Here is a 21,546-nt window from a genome sequence, read left to right as displayed (position 1 = left end):
CTCCAAATGTCAAAACATTCTAATTGCATCTTAAACTATCAATATTATATTAATCATGTCCTTCAAATATTAAAACCATTAATTTACATGTCAAATATTTTATAGTATAGTATAAAGTGAAGAGTTTAAAGAAAATTAAATACCGTAAAAATTTTGATTCTGAAACTTTTACAAAAATTTTATTGCTCATTCTCTCTCCCTCTTTTTTCCAATTTTACTTTATTTTTAGTTTAAAATATATGCGATAACGTTTTACTTTCCTTTAAAATTTTTATTTTAAATTGTTATATAAGATTTGACATGTAATTTAATATTTTTAATAATTGAAAGTCTTGATTGATAAAATATTAATAGTTTGGCGATACAATTAAAATTTTTAAAGTTTATGGACTAATTTAGGATGAAGGATATACAGGATAAAACTATTGAATTACATGCCAAGTCTTATATAACAATTTTAAAAAATAAATATTGTAAAAATAGATATAATTAAAATATTTTAAAGATGTTAATGTCTTTTCAAAATTAACCTTTTATAAGAAAGAATCTTAGAAAGTCACGTAACCTTGCCCCAGTTGTTGTCATTGTGGTTTCTAAGATTTTTCTGAAGTCTATATACATATATGAAAAATCAACTCTCTCTACTCATTTGAATCAAAGGAGTTGAGAGAGGGAGAGGAGGAAAGAATGGGTAAAAATGGGTATCTTCCTCTTTTTGAAACAAAGCCGGCTGGGGGACTTGTCTTCTTCCGCTCCTACGCAGCTTCCATCTTCATAGGCATCTGCTTCATTTGTTTCCATAGAGTGAGCTATTTTCCAGTGACAGAGAGATGGGTTTGGGTCGGAATGTTCGTAGCTGAACTTTGGTTTAGTTTTTATTTCTTCATCACTGTAATAGTTAAGTGGAACCCTGTCTTTCGTTCCACTTTCAAAGACAGACTCTCTTCCAGGTCGTCATCTCCTTCACTCTGTCTCTCCAGATATTCCCTTTCTCTTGTTCCTAACGCTTGCTTGTTTCTTACAGGTTCGAAGAAGAAGAATTGCCAGGAGTAGACATATTTGTGTGCACGGCAGACCCAAGATTAGAGCCACCAACGATGGTGGTCAGCACAGTGTTATCGGTCATGGCTTATGACTACCCACCTCATAAGCTAAGCGTCTATTTATCTGATGATGGTTGCTCCGATTTGACATTTTATGCTTTATTAGAAGCTTCACGGTTTGCCCAGCTATGGCTTCCGTTTTGCAGAAAGCTGAAAGTAGAGCCCACATCTCCTGAGGCTTATTTCCAGACCACTCCTGAACCAGTGGATGATGTATTCATGGCCAATGAGTGGTTAATCATCAAGGTAACTCGTTTATTCAGAATAATTATATATATTTGTTTCGAGAGTTACAGAATATGAGTGCGAAAAAAATAAAAAAATTAAATTAAATAATTTGAGTTATTTAATTTTTTCGAAATAATTTAAATAAATTATTTAAGTTTCGAGTTTAAATCAAGTTAAAATTTACTATTTGAATAATAAATTGATATAAATATTACTTTGTTCTCCGTCAATTTTTAAAATGAAAAAATTGATCTCTTCTCCAATAAAAATTATAAAAATAGGATTTAAAATAATGTTTAAAATTCAAAATATTTATAAGAATTTAAAAAAAAAACCTTTAAAAAAATCTAAAAAGTACATAAAGAAAGTGAAAATTTTAAATTTTTTTAAAATAATGATTTTAGAGACCTAAATAAGTTAAATAATGATTAAAGTTTACTACGTTAAAGTTTTTTTTTTACTTTGAAAATGTTTTAAAATATATATAGTTTCAAATTGATGTGCTCTAACATGAAATTAGTTATATTGTGATAAGATTTTAATTTAATATGTTTAATTTTTTTAATTTAACTCGAACAATCTTACTAAATTTGACTTAACTTGAATTTCATTTCACTCGATTTAATCCAACACTAATAAATTCATATTCTTCCTAGGTTATGTTTGATCATTTTTTAAAGCTTTTGTTTTTCAAAGTTGAAGGATAGCATATATTCTATTCGGTGTTTAAAAATTAATTCACTCAATAATTCGTATAAAATAATTTTTTAAAATTAACAGGGCAAGTCTTGATCGTATGATATTAGATTGAAGTTAAATTAGATTTAAGTGTACTGTAATACTATTTTTATATTATGGTAGTTTTATATGTACATATGTTGCTTCCCCATATTAGTAGATATATGCTTCCAAAATAGATGTAACAATTTACATATATGATGCTGAGAGGTCGAAGACCGGTTCAACAACATGTCTTAATCAACTTCTCTATCTCTAATACAAACAAAATATTGGGTTAATTTTGGTGGAAAAAAAATGATATTTTGATTTTGAAATTTTTTTGATATATTTTATTTTTGGATAGATAAAAGAAAACGGGTTTTATCATGTCAATTATTTTTATTAAAATTAATTACTTAGCTTTTTTATCAGATGGTTTTATGTTTGTGTATTTGTTAATTGAGTTTTGAGTTTGATCCCTCTGTTTTATAGTTGTATTTTTCATTTCATATTATTTCAAATTTTTTATTATTATTTTTAATTAATGTTTATAATTAATATTTTTATTTTTAATTTATCTTATTAATTAATAATTTTTTTATTTATAAAATCAAATAATGATTATAAAATCAGTATTTTTAGTAAATATAATTTTTATACGTGTAATATTTATTTTTCAATCCATATTAGAAATCACCATACCACAATATAGGTGGAAAAAATAAATATTTGATATATAAATATTATATATAAAGGAAAATATATAAAAAGAATTACACAATCATTATTTGATTTTATAAATAAAAGAGTTATTAATAAAAATACAAAAAAATCTTGTAAATAATTATAAATATTAATTAAAAAAACTTTAAACAAATGAAATAAAAAATCAAAAAAAGCTTATAAGAGTAATCAAATCTGGATTCAAGGATGAAACAATAATTGTCTAACAATCTAACAAAAAGAGAGAATATATTAAAATATTAATTAAGAACAAAAAAAAAAAAAATAACATTGTCAAAGAGAGAAATCGAATCCAAGATTTAACAGTAAAAATATTAATATTTAACTATCTAAGCAAATGAGTTAAATTAAGTATTTCAATGAAAATACAACTTACAGGATGTGATTTTAGGACGCTCTATAGGTCTCATTTTTCTCTTTCTCTAAAACAACTTATATTGATAAATTTTTAAAAAAATCAATATAGATGATTAAATATCATTTTTTTTTTCAACATACATGAGTAAATCAGCCAAAATATTGGACACTAACATTTACTATATAAATCAACGGTCAAAGATAAATCTAGAAAACAAAATTTAGGGGCGGCGGCAATTTCTAAAATGGTTTTTTTATGTTTTGAATTTATAAAGTTTTAAATTAGTTAATGGTAAAATTGTATTTGACTTGCTTTTAAAAAATAATAAAATTTTGATTAAATCTTTTAAAGAAATATAAAGATATAAACTATTAAAATAGAAAATTGTATTTTAACTCTTGTAAAATAATACAATTTAGTTTTGGTCCTTGAAATTTTTTTTGGCTTCACCCCTAAGGGCTATAATTAAATTATTTTTTTAATCTTATCATATGTTAATTTATGATTTCAACTTTTTTAAGAGATTAAACAATTTTTTTTAACTTTTGGAGAATGAAAATGTAATTATATTATCTATTAACTTATATTTTTATTATTTATAAAAAAATTAAAGAAATAACTTATTTTAGGATGATCCTAAAATATATAGTTATTCACCGTGATGGTATGATATTCACCATTTCAAGTGTAGTTCGGGTTCGAGTCGCATTAATTATATTTTTAATTTCGAGCTTTACCATGTTATTGTATTTTACTAAAAAAATGTTTAAATTAAAACAAGAAAAATTCATTTTAATCAAAGGGGATGCTTATGCCCTTTGGATTGACTCTTGTACAATGAATACATGTATGGTAGTCTAGTTTGATTTAAATGGATGTCATTGCATAAAAATGATTACATAAAATAAATGAATTAAATTTGTAGATGTTTCAATTTTGTGTAAGAATAGATTTTTTATTTTGGTATGAATTATAGAAATCATACGAAGACATGAAGAATAGGATTGAAAGCATCACAAGTTTGGGCAAAGTTCCAGCGTACAGACGCAAAGAACACAATGGATTCGATGAATGGGATTTTGTTCTTAGTCCACATCATCATCCATCCATTCTTCAAGTAATTTGCTGCAATTTATTTTTTTTTTATACTTTTGGATCGCAAACCTTATAACTACTACATTTCACTCCTACCTTATAATTGCCTCTAATTCTGCATTTAAAAACTTAATTGTAGATCTTGATTGATGGAAGAGACCCTAACGCCATTGATATTGAAGGAAAAGCTTTGCCAACCCTTGTATATTTGGCACGTGAAAAGAGACCTCAAATCCACCATAATTTCAAAGCTGGCGCCTTGAATGCATTAGTAAGCCTTCTATATTTATGGTTACTCCAATCTTTTTTTATACTTTTCTTCCAATATTTCTCTTTTATACACGTTCGAATATGAGTTAGGGCTTCTTCTGCAGCGCTTAAGAAAAATACTTCTGACTCTAAAAGTATTTTTAGAAGAAAAACGGTGCTAAACAAGTTATTTTTTTACTGAAATTTTTAACTTTTCAAAAATGCTTCTGAAAATGAGAAGTTAAAATTTTTAATTTTTCCTCTCTCAAAAGTATTTTTAGTGCTTAATTACTTTTTCACCCCTCTAATAACATAGTATTTTTTTTCTTGATGTTTAATTACAAATGTGTTAAAATCATTAATTAAAAATAAAAAAATAAAATACTAATTATAAATATTTAATGGTTATATTTAAATATTTAAAATATAGTTTATATATTCTAATTAAATTTTATAAATAATTAATACTTATTGCTTAAAAATATTTAAAATTTATATTTTATATATTAAAATATTAACAACAAGTTATAATAAATTTTTTTATATTTTTATTAAAATATAATAATATTAACTAATTTAAATATTATTTAAATACATATTTGTTACTTGATAATAACATGTCTAAAATAGACATTTTATTTTTCAAGAGTACTTTTTGACAGCGATGCTAAACATTTAAATTTTAAACCAAACTTTTCAAAAGCATTTTTTCATAACACTTTTCAAAAGCATTGTCAAATTAGCCTTTAGTAGAACACTGTCCATAAATTGGAGTAGAGAAGGGATTGTATGAAACTGTAATTTCACATCATCTATATCCTTTTCCAATAGGAGAATAACAAATCAAATTTTTTCTCCTGATTTTTAGAATTTTTAGTTGGTTTTGAATTTTTTGAAAAATCACATATTCATATAATCCTTTCTCGTTGGAGGGAAAATTTATATTTCTTTAGTCAAATTTAGTTAGCCCTTGCATGCTTCATATTTCAAAATCTAAATAAAAATAATTTTTTATTAATAAATAGTAACACAAGTTAGGTTGAGTTGGTTTGGATCATATTTTATTTATATAAATTCGATCTAGATAAATAACTTAATCCTTGAATAGATTTAAGTTGGAGATATGTTTATATTCAATATTCACCTTAAGTTTAAATAATAAGTATTTATATATAAATACTTCGTTGAATTAAATGACTATTTTATATCTCTTGAATGTGTATATATATATTGAAAGCATTAAATCTTGAATATGTGAATGAACAGATAAGGGTATCTTCGAAAGTAAGCAACGCACCATTTATCCTTAATGTAGATTGCGATATGTTTTCAAATAATTCCAAAGCAATCAGGGATGCACTTTGCTTCTTTTTGGATGAAGGAAATGGACATGAAATTGCTTATGTCCAATATCCACAGGCTTTTGATAACCTCACTGAAAATGAAATTTATGGTTCCTTGAGAGTTCTAATGAAGGTGAGCACCAAATACCAACAAAATTTTCAACATTTCATATTTTTTTTTTGGTACAAGAAGTTTCATATCTTTTTAGATCATAAACAAATTGTAAATGCCAGAATTCAAGCTCAAATTTGTTAAATGCCATCACACCTGTTAAAAGAGGTTGTGTAAATCAGCCAGCCTAAGCCTTGGATTCTTCAAAGTTACTATTTCTTTTTTCCTTTTTGGTATGAAAGATTTTGTAGTCTAAGAATAGAAAGGATTGTGCATGCTAGAATTGGAATCCCGGACATAATAAATACAACCTTTTAAAGATGGTTGTATAACCGAATTAAACTGAGGGTTCAATCTTAAATGTTTCAATATCATGATTAAAGTTAGCTATCAATGAGAGAATTGATGATTTTAATTTTGAATGTATCTATATACCAAAGCTTGAGCTTGCAGGATTTGATGGGAATGGAGGGCCCTGCTATGTTGGAACTGGTTGTGTTCATAGAAGAGAAAGTCTTAGTGGAATGAAGTATAGCGAGGAACTTGCAGTTGAATTGAAGGCAATGAAATATGATAAAAAAATCATAGGAAGTGCAAGTTTCAATGAAGAAGACTGCAAAGCTCTTGCAAGTTGTACCTACGAGGAGAATACACCATGGGGAAAAGAGGTCTTTTCTTTTCTCTCCTCTCATATTTTAATTATTTTTCTCGTGTATCAAATTTTATACCAACATATTAGGCTGATTGCAGAAGGGAGTGAAATATGAGAGTTTAGTGGAAGATGTACTGACAGGAATGTCCATACAAAGCAAAGGTTGGCGGTCTGTATTTTTTAATCCTCAAAGGGAAGCCTTCTTGGGAATGGGTCCCACAACATTGTTGGATACTTTAGTACAACACAAGAGATGGGGCGAAGGTGAACTTCAAATCCTTCTGTCCAAGCATTGTCCTTTCGTGTACGGTCGTCCAAACATGCCTCTCAAACTTCAGCTTTCTTATTGCATCTACAATCTCTGGGCCCCAAACTGCTTTGCTACCCTTTACTATGTTTTTGTGCCTTCTTTTTGCCTGTTTAGAGGCATCTCTTTGTTTCCTAAGGTACGATAACGTTCAACTTTATTCTTTTATTTTCCGTTCAACTGGTTAATCTAGTTATGGTGTTTATTTAAGGATTTTTATAGATTATTGTCGTGTTGTAGTTATTTTTTGGGTGTCATGTTCAAAATTATCGTAACTTTTTTTTTTTGTGAATTACTAGATATCGAGTTCTTGGGGTATACCATATTTGTATGTCATCTTTGTCCACCGAGTTCACAGTCTTGTGGAATATGTATGGTTGGGGGGCACAGTCCGAGGTTGGTTGAATGAACAGAGGATGTGGATGTTCAAAAGAACAACTTCCTACCTCTTTGCCGCCATTGACCACATGCTCAAACTTTTTGGGTTTTCAAAGTCGGCCTTTGCCATCACCGGAAAAGTGGCTGACGATGATGTACACCGGAGATATGAGCAAGAAATCATGGAGTTCGGGACTTGGTCACCAATGTTCACGGTTTTAGCTACGCTCGCACTTTTCAATCTGCTCGGACTCATTGCGGTAGTAACAAACAATGTTGCCATTGGTGATGCTCGTATGAAGATTTTTGACGTATTCGGTTTTCAGATACTTCTTTGCTACGTTTTGGTTTTCATCAACCTACCGATATACCAAGGGATGTTCTTCCGAAAAGATAGCGGTAAGATGCCAGCATCTGTAACACTTCAATCCGTTGCTTTCGCTCTCTTGGCTTCCACATTAACCATTTACTAGTGTCACAGTTAGCGTGTGGTCGACCGAGCCCGAGACTCGCACAGCAGATTTAAGATCGGATTCGAAATTTCAGAGCGTAAAGCTCCAAGCCTGTAACACTAGGTTTGTATTTAAAGAAAAAAGGTCAAAATTAGTCTCATGTATATGTAATTTTCCTTATCTTTTCATCATAACTTATAAACTCCTCAAACTTCTATTTGAAAACTTGGACTGATCATAAAATTAAAATACACATGGAAGATGTTTAGTTTGTGGTATATTTTATGTTCTATTTAAATAAATTATCAATATTATCGTTTAAATGCAAATTGATATCACGAGTGAACTTGACATCAATTCAGTTAGGAAAGTTATTAAAATAATTTTACATATTTTAAATAAGTTATATTATTACGATGATGTTTTTGTCTCTTTTTCATATTTTAAAAAAAATCAATAAAAAAGTTACAAATGTTGATAATGAACTCGTATTATGAATATTTATAAAATTTTTATTTACCTCTTCAACCAAAGTTTTATTTCAATATTCTCAATTGAAGTACATTTAATATTTTTAATATAAAGTATTTATATATTTAAATTTCCTTTTACTCACAATTTATATATGAACTTGAGTTAAACGGTTATCTGATTAAAAGTTTTAACCACAACTCCATGCAAATCAAAATATTTTGCTTATCTCTTTTAAATCATAATATTTAAATATATATATATATATATATAGATTAGAAAACCAATTCAATTAATGATTATTAGAGGATATGATTTGTTAGAATATTTTTAAAACAAATCGTAAAATATGTTTCTAAAGAAAAACATTTGAATTCTTTAAAAGTAGAAAATGTATATGTAATAAATGAAGCTTTAAAATTATATATAATTTATTATTATAAGTTTTATGGGTAAGGCCATATTTGATATTTGTACTTTAATAAAATGTCTAATGTGATACATAAATTATCAATGTGTGTTTTATTATAATACTTTATGTTAATATTGTTAGTGAATATTTAAACCAATCAATGAATATTCGACATGTATATTATTTTTCTCTAAACCATCAAATCTCATGGATAATATAACATTATGTGAAAAATTAAATAAAGCAAAAAAAAATGAACTAAATTAAAAAAATAAATAACTAAAAATATAGTTAATAAAAAAATAGTAAATACTAAACTTACATAACCAACAAAATGTCATATTTTCCATTTAAACAAAAAAAAATAGTAAACTTATATAAGCAAAAATAACATATTTTTCATTTAAGCAAATAGCAATATTCTTTAAAGGGTTATCCATTTGAAATAATATTTTTAATTTTTTTTATTATCCTTCACATAAGTTTGGCGTTTAGTTCTTTTTTATTAATTATATGTTTAGTTATTTATTTGTAAATTAAATTAAATTTTTTTATTTTATTTAATTTTTCACATAATATTATATTATCCATGTATGCTTGATGATTTGAAAAGAAAAATTTTGTATCAAATTTTTATTAGTTGGTTCAATAATTTACTACCAATGCTAACATCAGATACAATAACAAAATACATATTAATAGTTCAAGTATCACATTGAATATTTTAAAAAAGTCAACAATTATGAATTCAGAATTGTAATAATGGAAGCAAGCAAGATCAAGCCATATATATTGTATTATTTTTATTAGAATTTGAGAATTTTTTGGATTTATATATTCAAAGTTAATTACACTATATATCTTTAAATTATAATTTTTATTCTAAATCCACTTTCAAATTTAAAAATATTTTAATTACATTTAAACTATTGATAATATATTAATTATGTTTTTCGATTATTTAAATCATTAATTTAATTGTTGAATTATATGTCAAATTTTATGTAATAGAGTTTAAAATAAAAAATAAAAATGAATACTTTAAAAATAGATATAATTAAAACATTTTAAAATTTAAGGGTCAAATTAAAATAAAAATCATAATTTAGGGATGTTAACTTCTTTCAAAATTAAAGAAGTTTAGAAAGTCACCTACCCTTGCCCAAATTGTGGTCATTGGGGCCTGTAAGATTTTTCTAAAGTCTATATGTATACATGAAAAATCAACTTTCTACTCATTTGAGTCAAAGGAGTGGAAAGACGGAGAGGAGGAGAGAATGGGTAAAAATGGGTATCTTCCTCTTTTTGAAACAAGGCCGGCTAGGGGACTTGTCTTCTTCCGCTCCTACGCAGCTTCCATCTTCATAGGCATCTGCTTCATTTGTTTCCATAGAGTGAGCTATTTTCCAGTAACAGAGAGATGGGTTTGGGTCGGAATGTTCGTAGCTGAACTTTGGTTTAGTTTTTATTTCTTCATCACTGTAATCGTTAAATGGAACCCTGTCTTTCGTTGCACTTTCAAAGATAGACTCTCTTCCAGGTCGTCATCTCCTTCACTCTGTCTCTCCATATACTCCCTTTCTCTTGTTCCTAACGCTTGCTTGTTTCTTACAGGTTCGAAGAAGAAGAATTGCTAGGAGTAGACATATTTGTGTGCACGGCAGACCCAAGATTAGAGCCACCAACGATGGTGGTCAGCACAGTGTTATCGGTCATGGCTTATGACTACCCACCTCATAAGCTAAGCGTCTATTTATCTGATGATGGTTGCTCCGATTTGACATTTTATGCTTTATTAGAAGCTTCAGGGTTTGCCCAGCTATGGCTTCCGTTTTGCAGGAAGCTGAAAGTAGAGCCCACATCTCCTGAGGCTTATTTCCAGACCACTCCTGAACCAGTGGATGATGCATTCATGGCCAATGAGTGGTTAATCATCAAGGTAACACGTTTATTTCCTTTAATTCTACCACTGATGTTTGCCCCACAGCAACATAAAATGATTTTAACCTCAAGGAAATGGACGGTTTCGTATCAAATTCTACACTTCAGAGGCTTTCTTTTTCTACCTTATCTATAAAAAGAAAGACTCTAAGGGACCTTCCTCCATTGACACGTCTCAGTTCCATTATTATAACTTTATGGTTAATTTGTAATTTTATTCCTTTACTATGTATCAACCCCACTCCCTTCCAAAGCATCATCATTGAAAAACGACTAGGCCTAGCATTCAACACAAGAAATTCCTCGTCCAAAACTTCCACCACCACATTTGGTCTAACCTAACCTCCACAAATTAGGTCCAAATCCACCATTAAGCAAAAACAAGATTCAGATGCAACGAATTTTAAATTAAAAAAAAAATCAAGAATCAACCAAAAATTTAAATCGCAAATGAAAAAATAATTTTTTGTTGTTGGATATTGTCACATATGTATGGTTGCCTTGTTGCATTTTTTAAATATTTCTTTTACAAATGTGTAATTTAAATTAATAATTCTATCATATGTATATGTGTTTAGAAATTATATATGTAGAACGCATATATTCATTTGAAAATAACATTTAATATTTTAAAATTAATAATAATAACAACAAATAAGTAATATATACAAAATAAAAATAATAATTTAAATTATGAGTAAAAATAAAATTATATAAATCAATACATGTGATTAAAAATATTAAATGCAATTTAATTACTTAATCAATGGTATTATTAATAAGAAATTTATCCACTCACTGTCTTAGTGAAAAGTAATAAAAAATATTAAAAAAGTGAAAAAGTAAAAAAATATATATAGATAGATATATATTAAAAATAGGAAAGAAATGAATTATTTGGTGGTTGAAAAGCGAGAAAATATATGAAATTTTAAAGTAAATTGCTTTCTAATTTTTTTTAAAAAAAGTAAGAATCTATAGTTGATATTAAAATGTATAAAATAAAACACAAAAAGCTTTATTAATGAAAAAAAAACCTTTAGATGCAATGATAAATTTGAAAATATTTTATATTCTAATGACATGGGTTTAAATTTTTATATTTGCAAATGTTTTATTGATAGAAATGTATAATTGATTGAGGTAATAAAATTTGTATAATAATATTAAAGTAGAAGAAAAAAGAAAAAATTAAACTCATAATATATATATATATAGGTTATTTAAAATATGTAAAGTTATTTTTATAATTTCTTCAATTTAATTCGCTACACTAATTTCAAACATGGCTTTAATGATAGTAGAAATTGTAAAACTATTGAATGAATTATGTTTTGTGATGTAAATGTTTGAATGGATTATTTTTTGTTTTGGCATTAATTATAGAAAACATATGAAGACATGAGGATTCGAATTGAAAGCATGACAAGATTGGGCAAGGTTCCAGCGGACATACGCAAAGAACACAAGGGATTTGATGAATGGGACTTTGTTGTTAGTCGTCATGATCATCCATCTATTCTTCAAGTAATTTGCTACAATATTTTTTTTATTCTTTTGGATCTTAAACTTTATAACTACTACATTTCACTCCTACCTTATAATTGCTTCTAATTCTGCATTTAAAAACTTAATTGTAGATCTTGATTGATGGAAGAGACCCTAACGCCATTGACATTGAAGGAAAAGCTTTGCCAACCCTTGTATATTTAGCACGTGAAAAGAGACCTCAAATCCACCATAATTTCAAAGCTGGAGCCTTGAATGCATTGGTAACCATTCTATAATATGCGGCTACTCAGAATTTTTATGCTTTCCTTTGACTATAAGGTTGTGCTGGTCTGTGGTCATATTTGCTTTTCCAAGCTCAATTCAAATGAACAAATATATCTATAATCAAGGTTCACCTTAAGTCTAAATAATATATATATATATATAAATATTTTGTTAAATTAAATGATTATTTTCTAATTCTTGAATTTATGAATAAACAGATAAGGATATCTTCAAGCATAAGTAATGCCCCATTTATTTTAAACGTGGATTGTGACATGCATTCAAATAATTCCAAGGCAATTAGGGATGCACTTTGCTTCTTTCTTGATGAAGACAATGGACATGAAATTGCTTATGTCCAATATCCACAGACTTTTGGTAACCTCACTAAAAATGAAATTTATGGATCCTTGAGAGTCGTAATGAAGGTGAACGTTAAATACTAAAGTAAAATTTTAAAAATTTTATATCTTTGCAAATGATAAAATTTGAACTCGAATTTATTAAATGCCTGAAATTCTTCAAAGTTAATATTATTCGTTTTGGAAGGAAATAGCTTATGGTTCAGAATTTAGAAAAAGATTACATATGTTAATATTCGAATCTCGAATTTTAGACCTTCTAAATACAACTTTTTAATTAAATGTGATTATAGGAATCAAGGTTCAAAATTAAATTTTCAATATCATGATTAAAGTTGAATAGAACTGATGATGTTTTGAATGTATCCATATACCAAAGCTTGAGCTTGCAGGATTTGACGGGAATGGAGGGCCTTGCTATATTGGAACCGGTTGTGTTCATAGAAGAGAAAGTCTTTGTGGAATGAAGTATAGCAAGGAACTTATAGTTGAATCGAAGGCAATGAAATATGATAGAAAGATCATAGAAAAAGCAAGTTCCATTGAAGAAAACTGCAAAGCTCTTGCAAGTTGTACCTACGAGGAGAATACACCTTGGGGAAAAGAGGTCCTTTCTTTTCTCGTGTTGTATTTGGTATCATGTTTTAATTATTTTTCTCGTATCTTATTCATGATAAATTTTATACTAACATATTAGGCTGATTGCAGATGGGAGTGAAATATGGGTGTGTAGTGGAAGATATACTAACAGGAATATGCATACAAAGTAGAGGTTGGCGGTCGGTATATTTGACTCCTCAAAGGGAAGCCTTCTTAGGAATGGTTCCCTCAACATTGTTGGATACTTTAGTACAACACAAGAGATGGGCCGAAGGCGATTTTCAAATATTTCTATCCAAGCATTGTCCTTTCGTGTATGGTTGTCAAAACATGCCTCTCAAACTTCTGCTTTCTTACTGCATTTACCTTTTTTGGGTTCCAAACTGCTTTGCTACTCTTTACTATGTTTTTGTGCCTTCTTTTTGCTTGCTTAAAGGCATCTCTTTATTTCCCAAGGTATGGTATCCTTAACTTTATTTGCTTATTCTTTGTTGAATCGATTAATATAGTTACTGTTGCGGAAGCGACGATAATATTAATAACAATATTATCAGAAATATTTAGATAATTATTATGCCAACAATTATACTAAGAAAATTCCCAGTTAAATTGGAGGGGTCACAATGGTCCCGCTTAAAACCCAACAACTAGACAGAACTCACTTAGATATTTATAGCAATAATAACTAAATAAATATAACCAACATAAAGCTATTAAATATCTAAGTGAGTTCTGTCTAGTTGTTGGGTTTTAAGCGGGACCATTGTGACCCCTCCAATTTAACTGGGAATTTTCTTAGTATAATTGTTGGCATAATAATTATCTAAATATTTCTGATAATATTGTTATTAATATTATCGTCGCTTCCGCAACAATTGGTATCCGAGCCAGGTTTTGTAGTATGCTCTGTGTTTGCAGCTTAGTCTGATCTTACACATCAGAAACATTTCCTAAAGCTTGTGGGTATTCTGCATTTGGTGGCTATTAAGTAGAAGCTATGGCAAAAATGACAGAAGAAAAACCATCCATATCAACAACTTCCACTTCGTACATTTTGCCGAGGATTGGAACTGCAAATACGAGATTTGTAGTGGAAATTTTTGATGGAACAGGTCATTTCGGCATGTGGCAAAGTGAGCTTCTAGATGCCCTATTTCAACAGGGTCTAGATATTGCCATTGAGGAAGAAAAACCAGAAGGGGTTGATGATAAAGAATGGAAGACCATCAACCGATTGGCATGTGGTACAATTCGATCATGTCTTTCCAGAGAGCAGAAGTATACATTCAGTAAAGAGACTTCTGCAAGTAAATTGTGGAAAGCATTGGAGGAGAAATTTCTGAAGAAGAACAGTCAAAATAAGTTACATATGAAGAAAAGACTGTTTCGTTTCAGTTATGTTCCTGGTACCACGATGAACGAGCACATTACCAATTTTAATCAGCTGGTGGCTGATTTGTTGAATTTGGATGTGACTTTTGAAGACGAAGACTTGGCGTTAATGTTGTTGGGATCGCTTCCAGAGGAGTTTGAGTACCTTGAAACTACTTTACTTCATGGAAAGTCGGAAGTAACTTTCAATGAAGTAACTGCTGCATTGTATAGCTATGAACTACGCCGAAAGGATAAGTTGAAAGGTTCAAGTGAAGCAGCAGTGGAAGCATTGGTAACAAGAGATCGTCAGAAAAGTCAGTCTAAGGGGAAGAGAAGAAAGTCCAAAGGTCGAGTTGTTGCCAAAGATGAATGTTCCTTTCGCAAAGAAAAAGGACATTGGAAGAAAGATTGTCCAAAATTGAAGAAAAAAGGGAAGACTCCGCAAGATGCAAATGTTGCAGAATGCAATAGTGAAGCAGAGTCAGACTTTTCTCTTAGTATGACATCTTCAACATTACATGCAGATGAGTGGATCATGGATTCTGGTTGTTCCTATCATATGTGTCCCATTTGGGAATGGTTCTTTGAATTTCAAAAACTAGATGAAAGGGTTGTTTACATGGGTAATGATAACACGTGTAAAATAGCCGGGATAGGTTCAATTAAACTGAGGAGTCATGATGGATCTACTAGAATTTTGCGGGATGTACGATATGTCCCAAAGTTGAAGAAGAATCTCATCTCTTTGGGGTCGTTAGAATCTAAAGGCCTAGTTGTGACAATACGAGATGGAGTTCTTAAAGCAACTTCAGGAGCATTGGTGATGTTGAAAGGCATAAGAAAGAACAATCTGTATTACTACCAAGGTAGTACAGTGGTCGGGACAACAGCAGCAGCAATTTCGAGTACCAAGAAGGACGCTGAGGCAACACAGCTGTGGCATATGCGTTTGGGCCATGCTGGTGAAAAATCCTTGCAAACTCTAGCCAAGCAAGGATTATTGAAAGGTACAAAGACTTGCAAACTTGAATTTTGCGAGCATTGTGTTCTGGGAAAACAACGAAGGGTGAAATTTGGCACTGGGATTCACAATACTAAAGGTATTCTGGATTATGTGCATTCTGATGTATGGGGACCGTCCAAGACTCCATCACTTGGAGGAAGACGTTATTTTGTCACCTTTATTGATGATTTTTCCAGACGAGTTTGGGTGTTTCCTATGAAGAACAAAGATGAGGTGCTTGAAGTTTTCCTTAAGTGGAAAACTAAAGTTGAAAATCAGACAGGAAGGAAGATTAAGGTTCTCCGATCAGACAACGGTGGAGAATATAAAAGCGATCCTTTCCTGAAGATATGCCAAGATTGTGGCATAGTAAGGCACTTCACCGTAGGTGGAACACCGCAACAGAATGGGGTGGCAGAGCGTATGAATCGAACGCTTGTGGAGAAAGTTCGATGTATGTTATCTAATGCTGGATTAGATAGAAAGTTTTGGGCTGAGGCTGTGATGTACGCTCAACATCTCATCAATCATTTGCCATCATCTGCTATAAATGGCAAGACTCCTTTGGAGAAATGGTATGGAAAACCTGCTACTGATTATGACACCTTGCGCATTTTTGGTTCTATTGCATATTATCATGTGAAAGAATCAAAGTTAGATCCAAGAGCAAAGAAGGCTCTATTCATGGGCTTCAATGCTGGTGTTAAGGGATATCGTTTGTGGTGTCTAGAGGCAAAGAAGACGATAATCAGTAGGGATGTTACCTTTCATGAATCTGCCATGTTGAATAAGGTAAATCCAGAAGGAGTGAGTAGTACTTCGCAGCAGGTGGAGTGTACTCCGCAGCAGGTGGAGTTTGAGCAGAGTGTGGTAATTCCAGCAGAAGGTACCACTAGTGATTCTTCATTGGCAGATGCAGAGTCAGATGAGGAAGAGGTTTCTACCCAAGAACCTCAACAGCAATCAGAGCCAATTGCAGTCAGAAGGCAGAGACGAGAAATTCAGAAACCAGCTCGTTTCACTGACATGGTAGCTTATGCACTTCCAGTTGTTGATAATATTCCATCCACTTACACCGAAGCCATTCAGAGTTTAGAGAATAATAGATGGTTAGGTGCAATGGAAGAGGAAATGCAATCTCTAGAGAAAAACAAGACGTGTAAGCTGGCACAACTACCAAAAGGGAAGAAGGCGATTGGTTGCAAATTTGAAGACACTATTGAAGTTTGTGTTATGAGAAGATGTTCGAAGATGTGGAATATCGCCAAGGTGGAGATTTGTTGAATATTGGCAATATCCCACATTAGGAAAAGATAGAAAGGGAGGGGGTTTGGTTTGTTATATATAGAACCCCTCCCCCTTTGGTTGTATCATCCCAAAATCTTCTCCTTTGTAATATTTCTAGAGGAAATATTAATTTGGTAGTGTCCGAGGACGTAAGCTAAATTGGCCGAACCTCGTTAAAACTCTGGTATTTTATTTCTTATTTGTTTGCTTTTATTTAATAGCTTTATGTTGGTTATATTTATTTAGTTATTATTGCTATAAATATCTAAGTGAGTTCTGTCTAGTTGTTGGGTTTTAAGCGGGACCATTGTGACCCCTCCAATTTAACTGGGAATTTTCTTAGTATAATTGTTGGCATAATAATTATCTAAATATTTCTGATAATATTGTTATTAATATTATCGTCGCTTCCGCAACAGTTACAGTTTTCGTTTAAGATTCATTATAGTGTCATGTTCGAAATTACAGGTCTTTTCAGCTACTAACAACTATTTTTTTTTTCTGAATTGCTAGATATCAAGTTCTTGGGGCATTCCATACTTGTATGTCATCGTTGTCCACCGCGTTCAGAGTCTTGTGGAATTTGTATGGTTGGGAGGCACAGTCCGAGGTTGGTTGAATGAACAGAGGATGTGGATGTTCAAAAGAACAACTTCCTACTTCTTCGCTGCCATTGACAACATCCTCAAGCTATGTGGGTTTTCGAAGTCAGCCTTCATCATCACCGGCAAAGTGGCCGATGACGATTTAAACCGAAGATACGAGCAAGAAAGCATGGAGTTTGGGACTTCATCACCGATGTTCACGGTTTTAGCAACGCTCGCACTTTTCAATCTATTCGGTCTCGTTGTGGTAGGAACAAACAAGGCCATAAATGATGATGCTCGTATCAAGGTTTTCGACATATTCGGTTTTCAGATACTTCTTTGCTGTGTTTTAGTTTTCGTCAACCTGCCGATATATCAAGGGATGTTCTTCCGAAAAGATAGCGGTAAAATCCCAGCATCTGTAACACTTCGTTCCATTGCTTTCGCTCTCTTGGCTTCCACATTAGCCATGTACTAGTGTCATGGCCTGCATGTGGTCAGCCGAGCTCGAAACTCACACAGTAGATGTAATTTTGGATTCGAAAGTTTAGAACGTAAAGTTTCAGGCCCATGCCACAGGATTATCAAGAAATTTTTAAGGAAATACGATTCATGTATATGTCATTTTCCTAATATTTTATCATATTCCCAAACTTCTATTTGAAAACTTGGACTGATCTTAAATTAAAATACACATAGAAGGTGTATATTAGTGATTTACTTTTTCTATATTTCGACCGGTCGATCCATCTATCCAATTTTCTTTCCACTTTAACTTATTAGTGGTTTATTTTTTAATTTTCGAATGAAAGTTTTAAAATGTTAAATATTGTTTGACTTTCTCGTTTTTGGCTTGGGTTGCAGGTATGGGGTGACAAAAACAACTCAATTGAATAATCAAACAAGGTAAACATAGTCTCATTTGCAGTAGCAGTCGCCTCTCTTTCTCATGTTTGGTATTGGGATAAGCAATTCACAGAGATGCAGAACGAAGAGGGTCAAAACAAGGATCTCTACATCCCCAGAAAATATAAAGCCATTAATCAGCTGATCACCTCGAAGGATCATGCTTCTGTTCAGATTAATGTTGGGTACATAGATGAGCAACAACAACAGAAAAAGAAAACATACCCTGCACAGTAAAATCAAAAGAAAAAGTAGCAAGACCATTAGTAAAACAAAATCCACGGGACCAATCACCTACAAAGCGAATCAATCACTTGGAACGCATGCTAGAATTTACAAGGCCTCAAGTAATAGCTTTACAAGAATTAGAAAAAAATTTGTGTTGCCTCTTCAAGGGGAATAGTAGGAAAAATGCTAAGCAGCCCTCTAACTCAGTTTCATCAGGACATCAAGCAAAAAATTAAAAATCATTCATATCATTTTTTTTAAAAGAAGAGAACAAAAATAACTTTAAGTAAATTAATGGTATTCACCACCTCAAGTGTGGTCTAAACTTAAGTCACATTAATTATGTTTGTTATTCCAACTTTATCCTATTATTATAATACACGAAAAAAAAAGTTAAATAGAAAGAGTTAAATGGGAATTCATTTCAATAAATAGATAAAAAAAGGAAAATAATTATGATAAAAAAGGAAAGAAATTATGTTTAATCTTAACCATAAATTTAATTTTAATCAATGATAAAAAAAGTGAAACTCTTTAATTTTACATTCATCTTTTTTTTAAAAATTTTATAGTATTAATTTTTTAATAATTTAACTGCTGTTAAATTTATTAAGATATTTGTGTTTGTAATGCCAAACTTGACATATATAATCTACATGAATGTAAAACAAAATATAATGATTAGATTGTTAAAATATTAATTGTAAAAAAATTATAAAATAGTATAAAACCAATTAAGTTTTACACCTAAGTCCCTCCCTTCTATATATATTTAAATAAATTATGTATGCTAAATTTAAGTAAATTAAAATTGTATAGCAAAAATATTTTTAATTCGATTTATATACAAATAAATATATTATTTACATTTATTGAACCCCAAATTGTGGCTTATTGTCAAGTGTTTACATTCTCTGTGAAAAATAAAATAAAAATAAAATAAACAATATAAAGAACACACAAAATTTACGTGGAAACCCTTTCAGAAAAAAACCACGGGCAGAGAAGAAGAAAATTCACTATGTCGAAAAATTTGAATCAAAATACAAGAGGAATAGACTATGTCCATTTATAGGCTTGCAAAGCCATATTTTAGTAGGATTGAAACACCTTATCCTAATCAATATAAAATAGATGGAGTTTAATAAGGTTTAAAAACCTTATTCTAAAATAAAAATAAAAGAAGTCTAGTTCTATATGGATTTTACTTTTATTTTATTTTCCATCGTATTTCATTTAAATGAGAATTTGGGTCACTTAATTCTAACAATCTCCACCTTGACACAAATTCTCAATGAACAAGTTCTTCATCGCGAACTTTCAATAAATAAGTTCTCCACCTTTTCCATAAAACCCCTTAAGGGTTTAACTTCAACAATGAACACCAATCAAGTCTAAGCAATGCTCAAACTTGGTTATAGGAAGTGACTTAGTCATCATATCTGTAGGATTTTTATGAGTACTAATTTTGCTCACAACAATATCACCACGAGCAATAATATCACGAACAAAATGATACCGAATATCAATGTGTTTTGTTCTCTCATGAAACATTTGATCTTTTGTAAGAAAGATGGCACTCTGACTGTCATAAAATACTGTGCTGATTTGAAGGTCTTCATTGGGTTCACTAAATAGTCCCTTCAACCAAATAGCTTCTTTACAAGCCTCAGTAATCGTCATGTACTCAGCTTCAGTGGTAGACAAAGCGACTGTAGTTTGCAAAGTGGCTTTCCAACTAATTGCACAACCTCCGATTGTAAAGACGTAACCTATGAGAGATCTTCTTCTATCAAGGTCTTCAGCAAAATCAGCATCAACATACCCTATAACTCCATCTTTAGTTCTTCCAAACTGTAAGCAAACATCAGTAGTGCCTCGTAAGTATCTTAAAATCCACTGAACTGCTTTCCAATGTTCTTTACCGGGATTTGCCATATATCTGCTAACTGCACTGACTGCATATGATAAATCTGGACGTGAACAAACCATAGCATACATGAGAGATCCCACTACACTAGAGTATGGAACATGTGACATGTACTCAATCTCATCATCTGATTGAGGAGACAAGGCCGATGAAAGTCTGAAATAGGCTGCTAAAGGAGTACTAACAGGCTTAGCACTCTGCATATTGAACCTGCAAAGAACTTTCTCAATGTACCCCTTCTAACTTAGGTACAATTTACTTGCTTTTCTATATCTGAGAATCTTCATACCAAGTATCTTCTTTGTTGGTCCTAAATCTCATCATCTGATTGAGGAGACAAGGCCGATGAAAGTCTGAAATAGGCTGCTAAAGGAGTACTAACAGGCTTAGCACTCTGCATATTGAACCTGCAAAGAACTTTCTCAATGTACCCCTTCTAACTTAGGTACAATTTACTTGCTTTTCTATATCTGAGAATCTTCATACCAAGTATCTTCTTTGTTGGTCCTAAATCTTTCATCTCAAATTCTTCATTTAGTTGGGCTTTAACCTTTCTTATCTCTCTTTTATCTTTTGCTGCTATCAACATGTCATCAGCATAAAGAAATAGATACACAAAAGAACCATCACTATTTTTCTTAAAGTAAACACAACTGTCTAAACTACTTCTTTTGAAATCATGAAAAGTCATAAAGGAATCAAACCTCTTGTACCACTGCCTTGGTGATTGTTTCAAACCGTAAAGGGACTTTTTTAGCAAGCAAACATAGTCATCTTTTTCTAAGACTGTAAAATCCTTTGATTGTTGCATGTAAATATCCTCTTCAAGTTCTCCATGCAAAAATATAGTTTTTACATCTAACTGCTCAAGCTCTAAATCATGCATGGCCACAATACCAAGCAAAGCTCAAATCAAACTATGCTTCAC

The 21,546-nt window shown here is 30.7% G+C and overlaps 2 protein-coding genes across 6 annotated transcripts; both read left to right on the top strand.

The window, feature by feature from the left end:
- The first annotated feature begins 513 nt into the window (after nucleotides 1-513).
- On the top strand, nucleotides 514-8,019 carry LOC121212539 (cellulose synthase-like protein E6). Of its 4 annotated transcripts, none has more exons than XM_041085501.1 (9): nucleotides 514-950; nucleotides 1,025-1,349; nucleotides 4,130-4,270; nucleotides 4,388-4,519; nucleotides 5,764-5,973; nucleotides 6,393-6,620; nucleotides 6,703-7,050; nucleotides 7,211-7,688; nucleotides 7,771-8,019. In XM_041085501.1, the coding sequence occupies exons 1-9, from the start codon at nucleotides 688-690 to the stop codon at nucleotides 7,974-7,976; spliced, it is 2,331 nt and encodes a 776-aa protein (XP_040941435.1). In that variant the 5' UTR covers nucleotides 514-687; the 3' UTR covers nucleotides 7,977-8,019. The 4 variants fall into 4 exon arrangements, with proteins under 4 accessions (XP_040941435.1, XP_040941436.1, XP_040941437.1 ...); XM_041085503.1 differs by having other exon boundaries at nucleotides 575-950; nucleotides 5,917-5,973; XM_041085502.1 differs by having other exon boundaries at nucleotides 574-950; nucleotides 7,211-8,019.
- Nucleotides 8,020-9,798: 1,779 nt separating this feature from the next.
- On the top strand, nucleotides 9,799-18,283 carry LOC107937198 (cellulose synthase-like protein E1). Of its 2 annotated transcripts, XM_016870057.2 has the most exons (8): nucleotides 9,799-10,164; nucleotides 10,239-10,563; nucleotides 11,952-12,092; nucleotides 12,206-12,337; nucleotides 12,560-12,769; nucleotides 13,083-13,310; nucleotides 13,412-13,759; nucleotides 17,481-18,283. In XM_016870057.2, the coding sequence occupies exons 1-8, from the start codon at nucleotides 9,902-9,904 to the stop codon at nucleotides 18,030-18,032; spliced, it is 2,199 nt and encodes a 732-aa protein (XP_016725546.2). In that variant the 5' UTR covers nucleotides 9,799-9,901; the 3' UTR covers nucleotides 18,033-18,283. The 2 variants fall into 2 exon arrangements, with proteins under 2 accessions (XP_016725546.2, XP_016725557.2); XM_016870068.2 differs by lacking the exon at nucleotides 12,560-12,769.
- Nucleotides 18,284-21,546: the final 3,263 nt, after the last annotated feature.

Source organism: Gossypium hirsutum, chromosome A13, assembly GCF_007990345.1.
Source record: "Gossypium hirsutum isolate 1008001.06 chromosome A13, Gossypium_hirsutum_v2.1, whole genome shotgun sequence".
NCBI lineage: Eukaryota > Viridiplantae > Streptophyta > Magnoliopsida > Malvales > Malvaceae > Gossypium > Gossypium hirsutum.
This window is presented reverse-complemented; position numbering and strand designations above follow the sequence as displayed.

Bases quoted from the DNA above. Each gene is read 5' to 3' on its own strand.
- LOC121212539 (XM_041085501.1), top strand. From the start codon at position 688: ATGGGTAAAAATGGGTATCTTCCTCTTTTTGAAACAAAGCCGGCTGGG. The intron at 951-1,024 runs GTCGTCATCTCC...TGTTTCTTACAG, and splicing joins AAAGACAGACTCTCTTCCAG to GTTCGAAGAAGAAGAATTGC. The intron at 7,051-7,210 runs GTACGATAACGT...GTGAATTACTAG, and splicing joins GCATCTCTTTGTTTCCTAAG to ATATCGAGTTCTTGGGGTAT.
- LOC107937198 (XM_016870057.2), top strand. From the start codon at position 9,902: ATGGGTAAAAATGGGTATCTTCCTCTTTTTGAAACAAGGCCGGCTAGG. The intron at 10,165-10,238 runs GTCGTCATCTCC...TGTTTCTTACAG, and splicing joins AAAGATAGACTCTCTTCCAG to GTTCGAAGAAGAAGAATTGC. The intron at 12,770-13,082 runs GTGAACGTTAAA...CATATACCAAAG, and splicing joins CCTTGAGAGTCGTAATGAAG to CTTGAGCTTGCAGGATTTGA.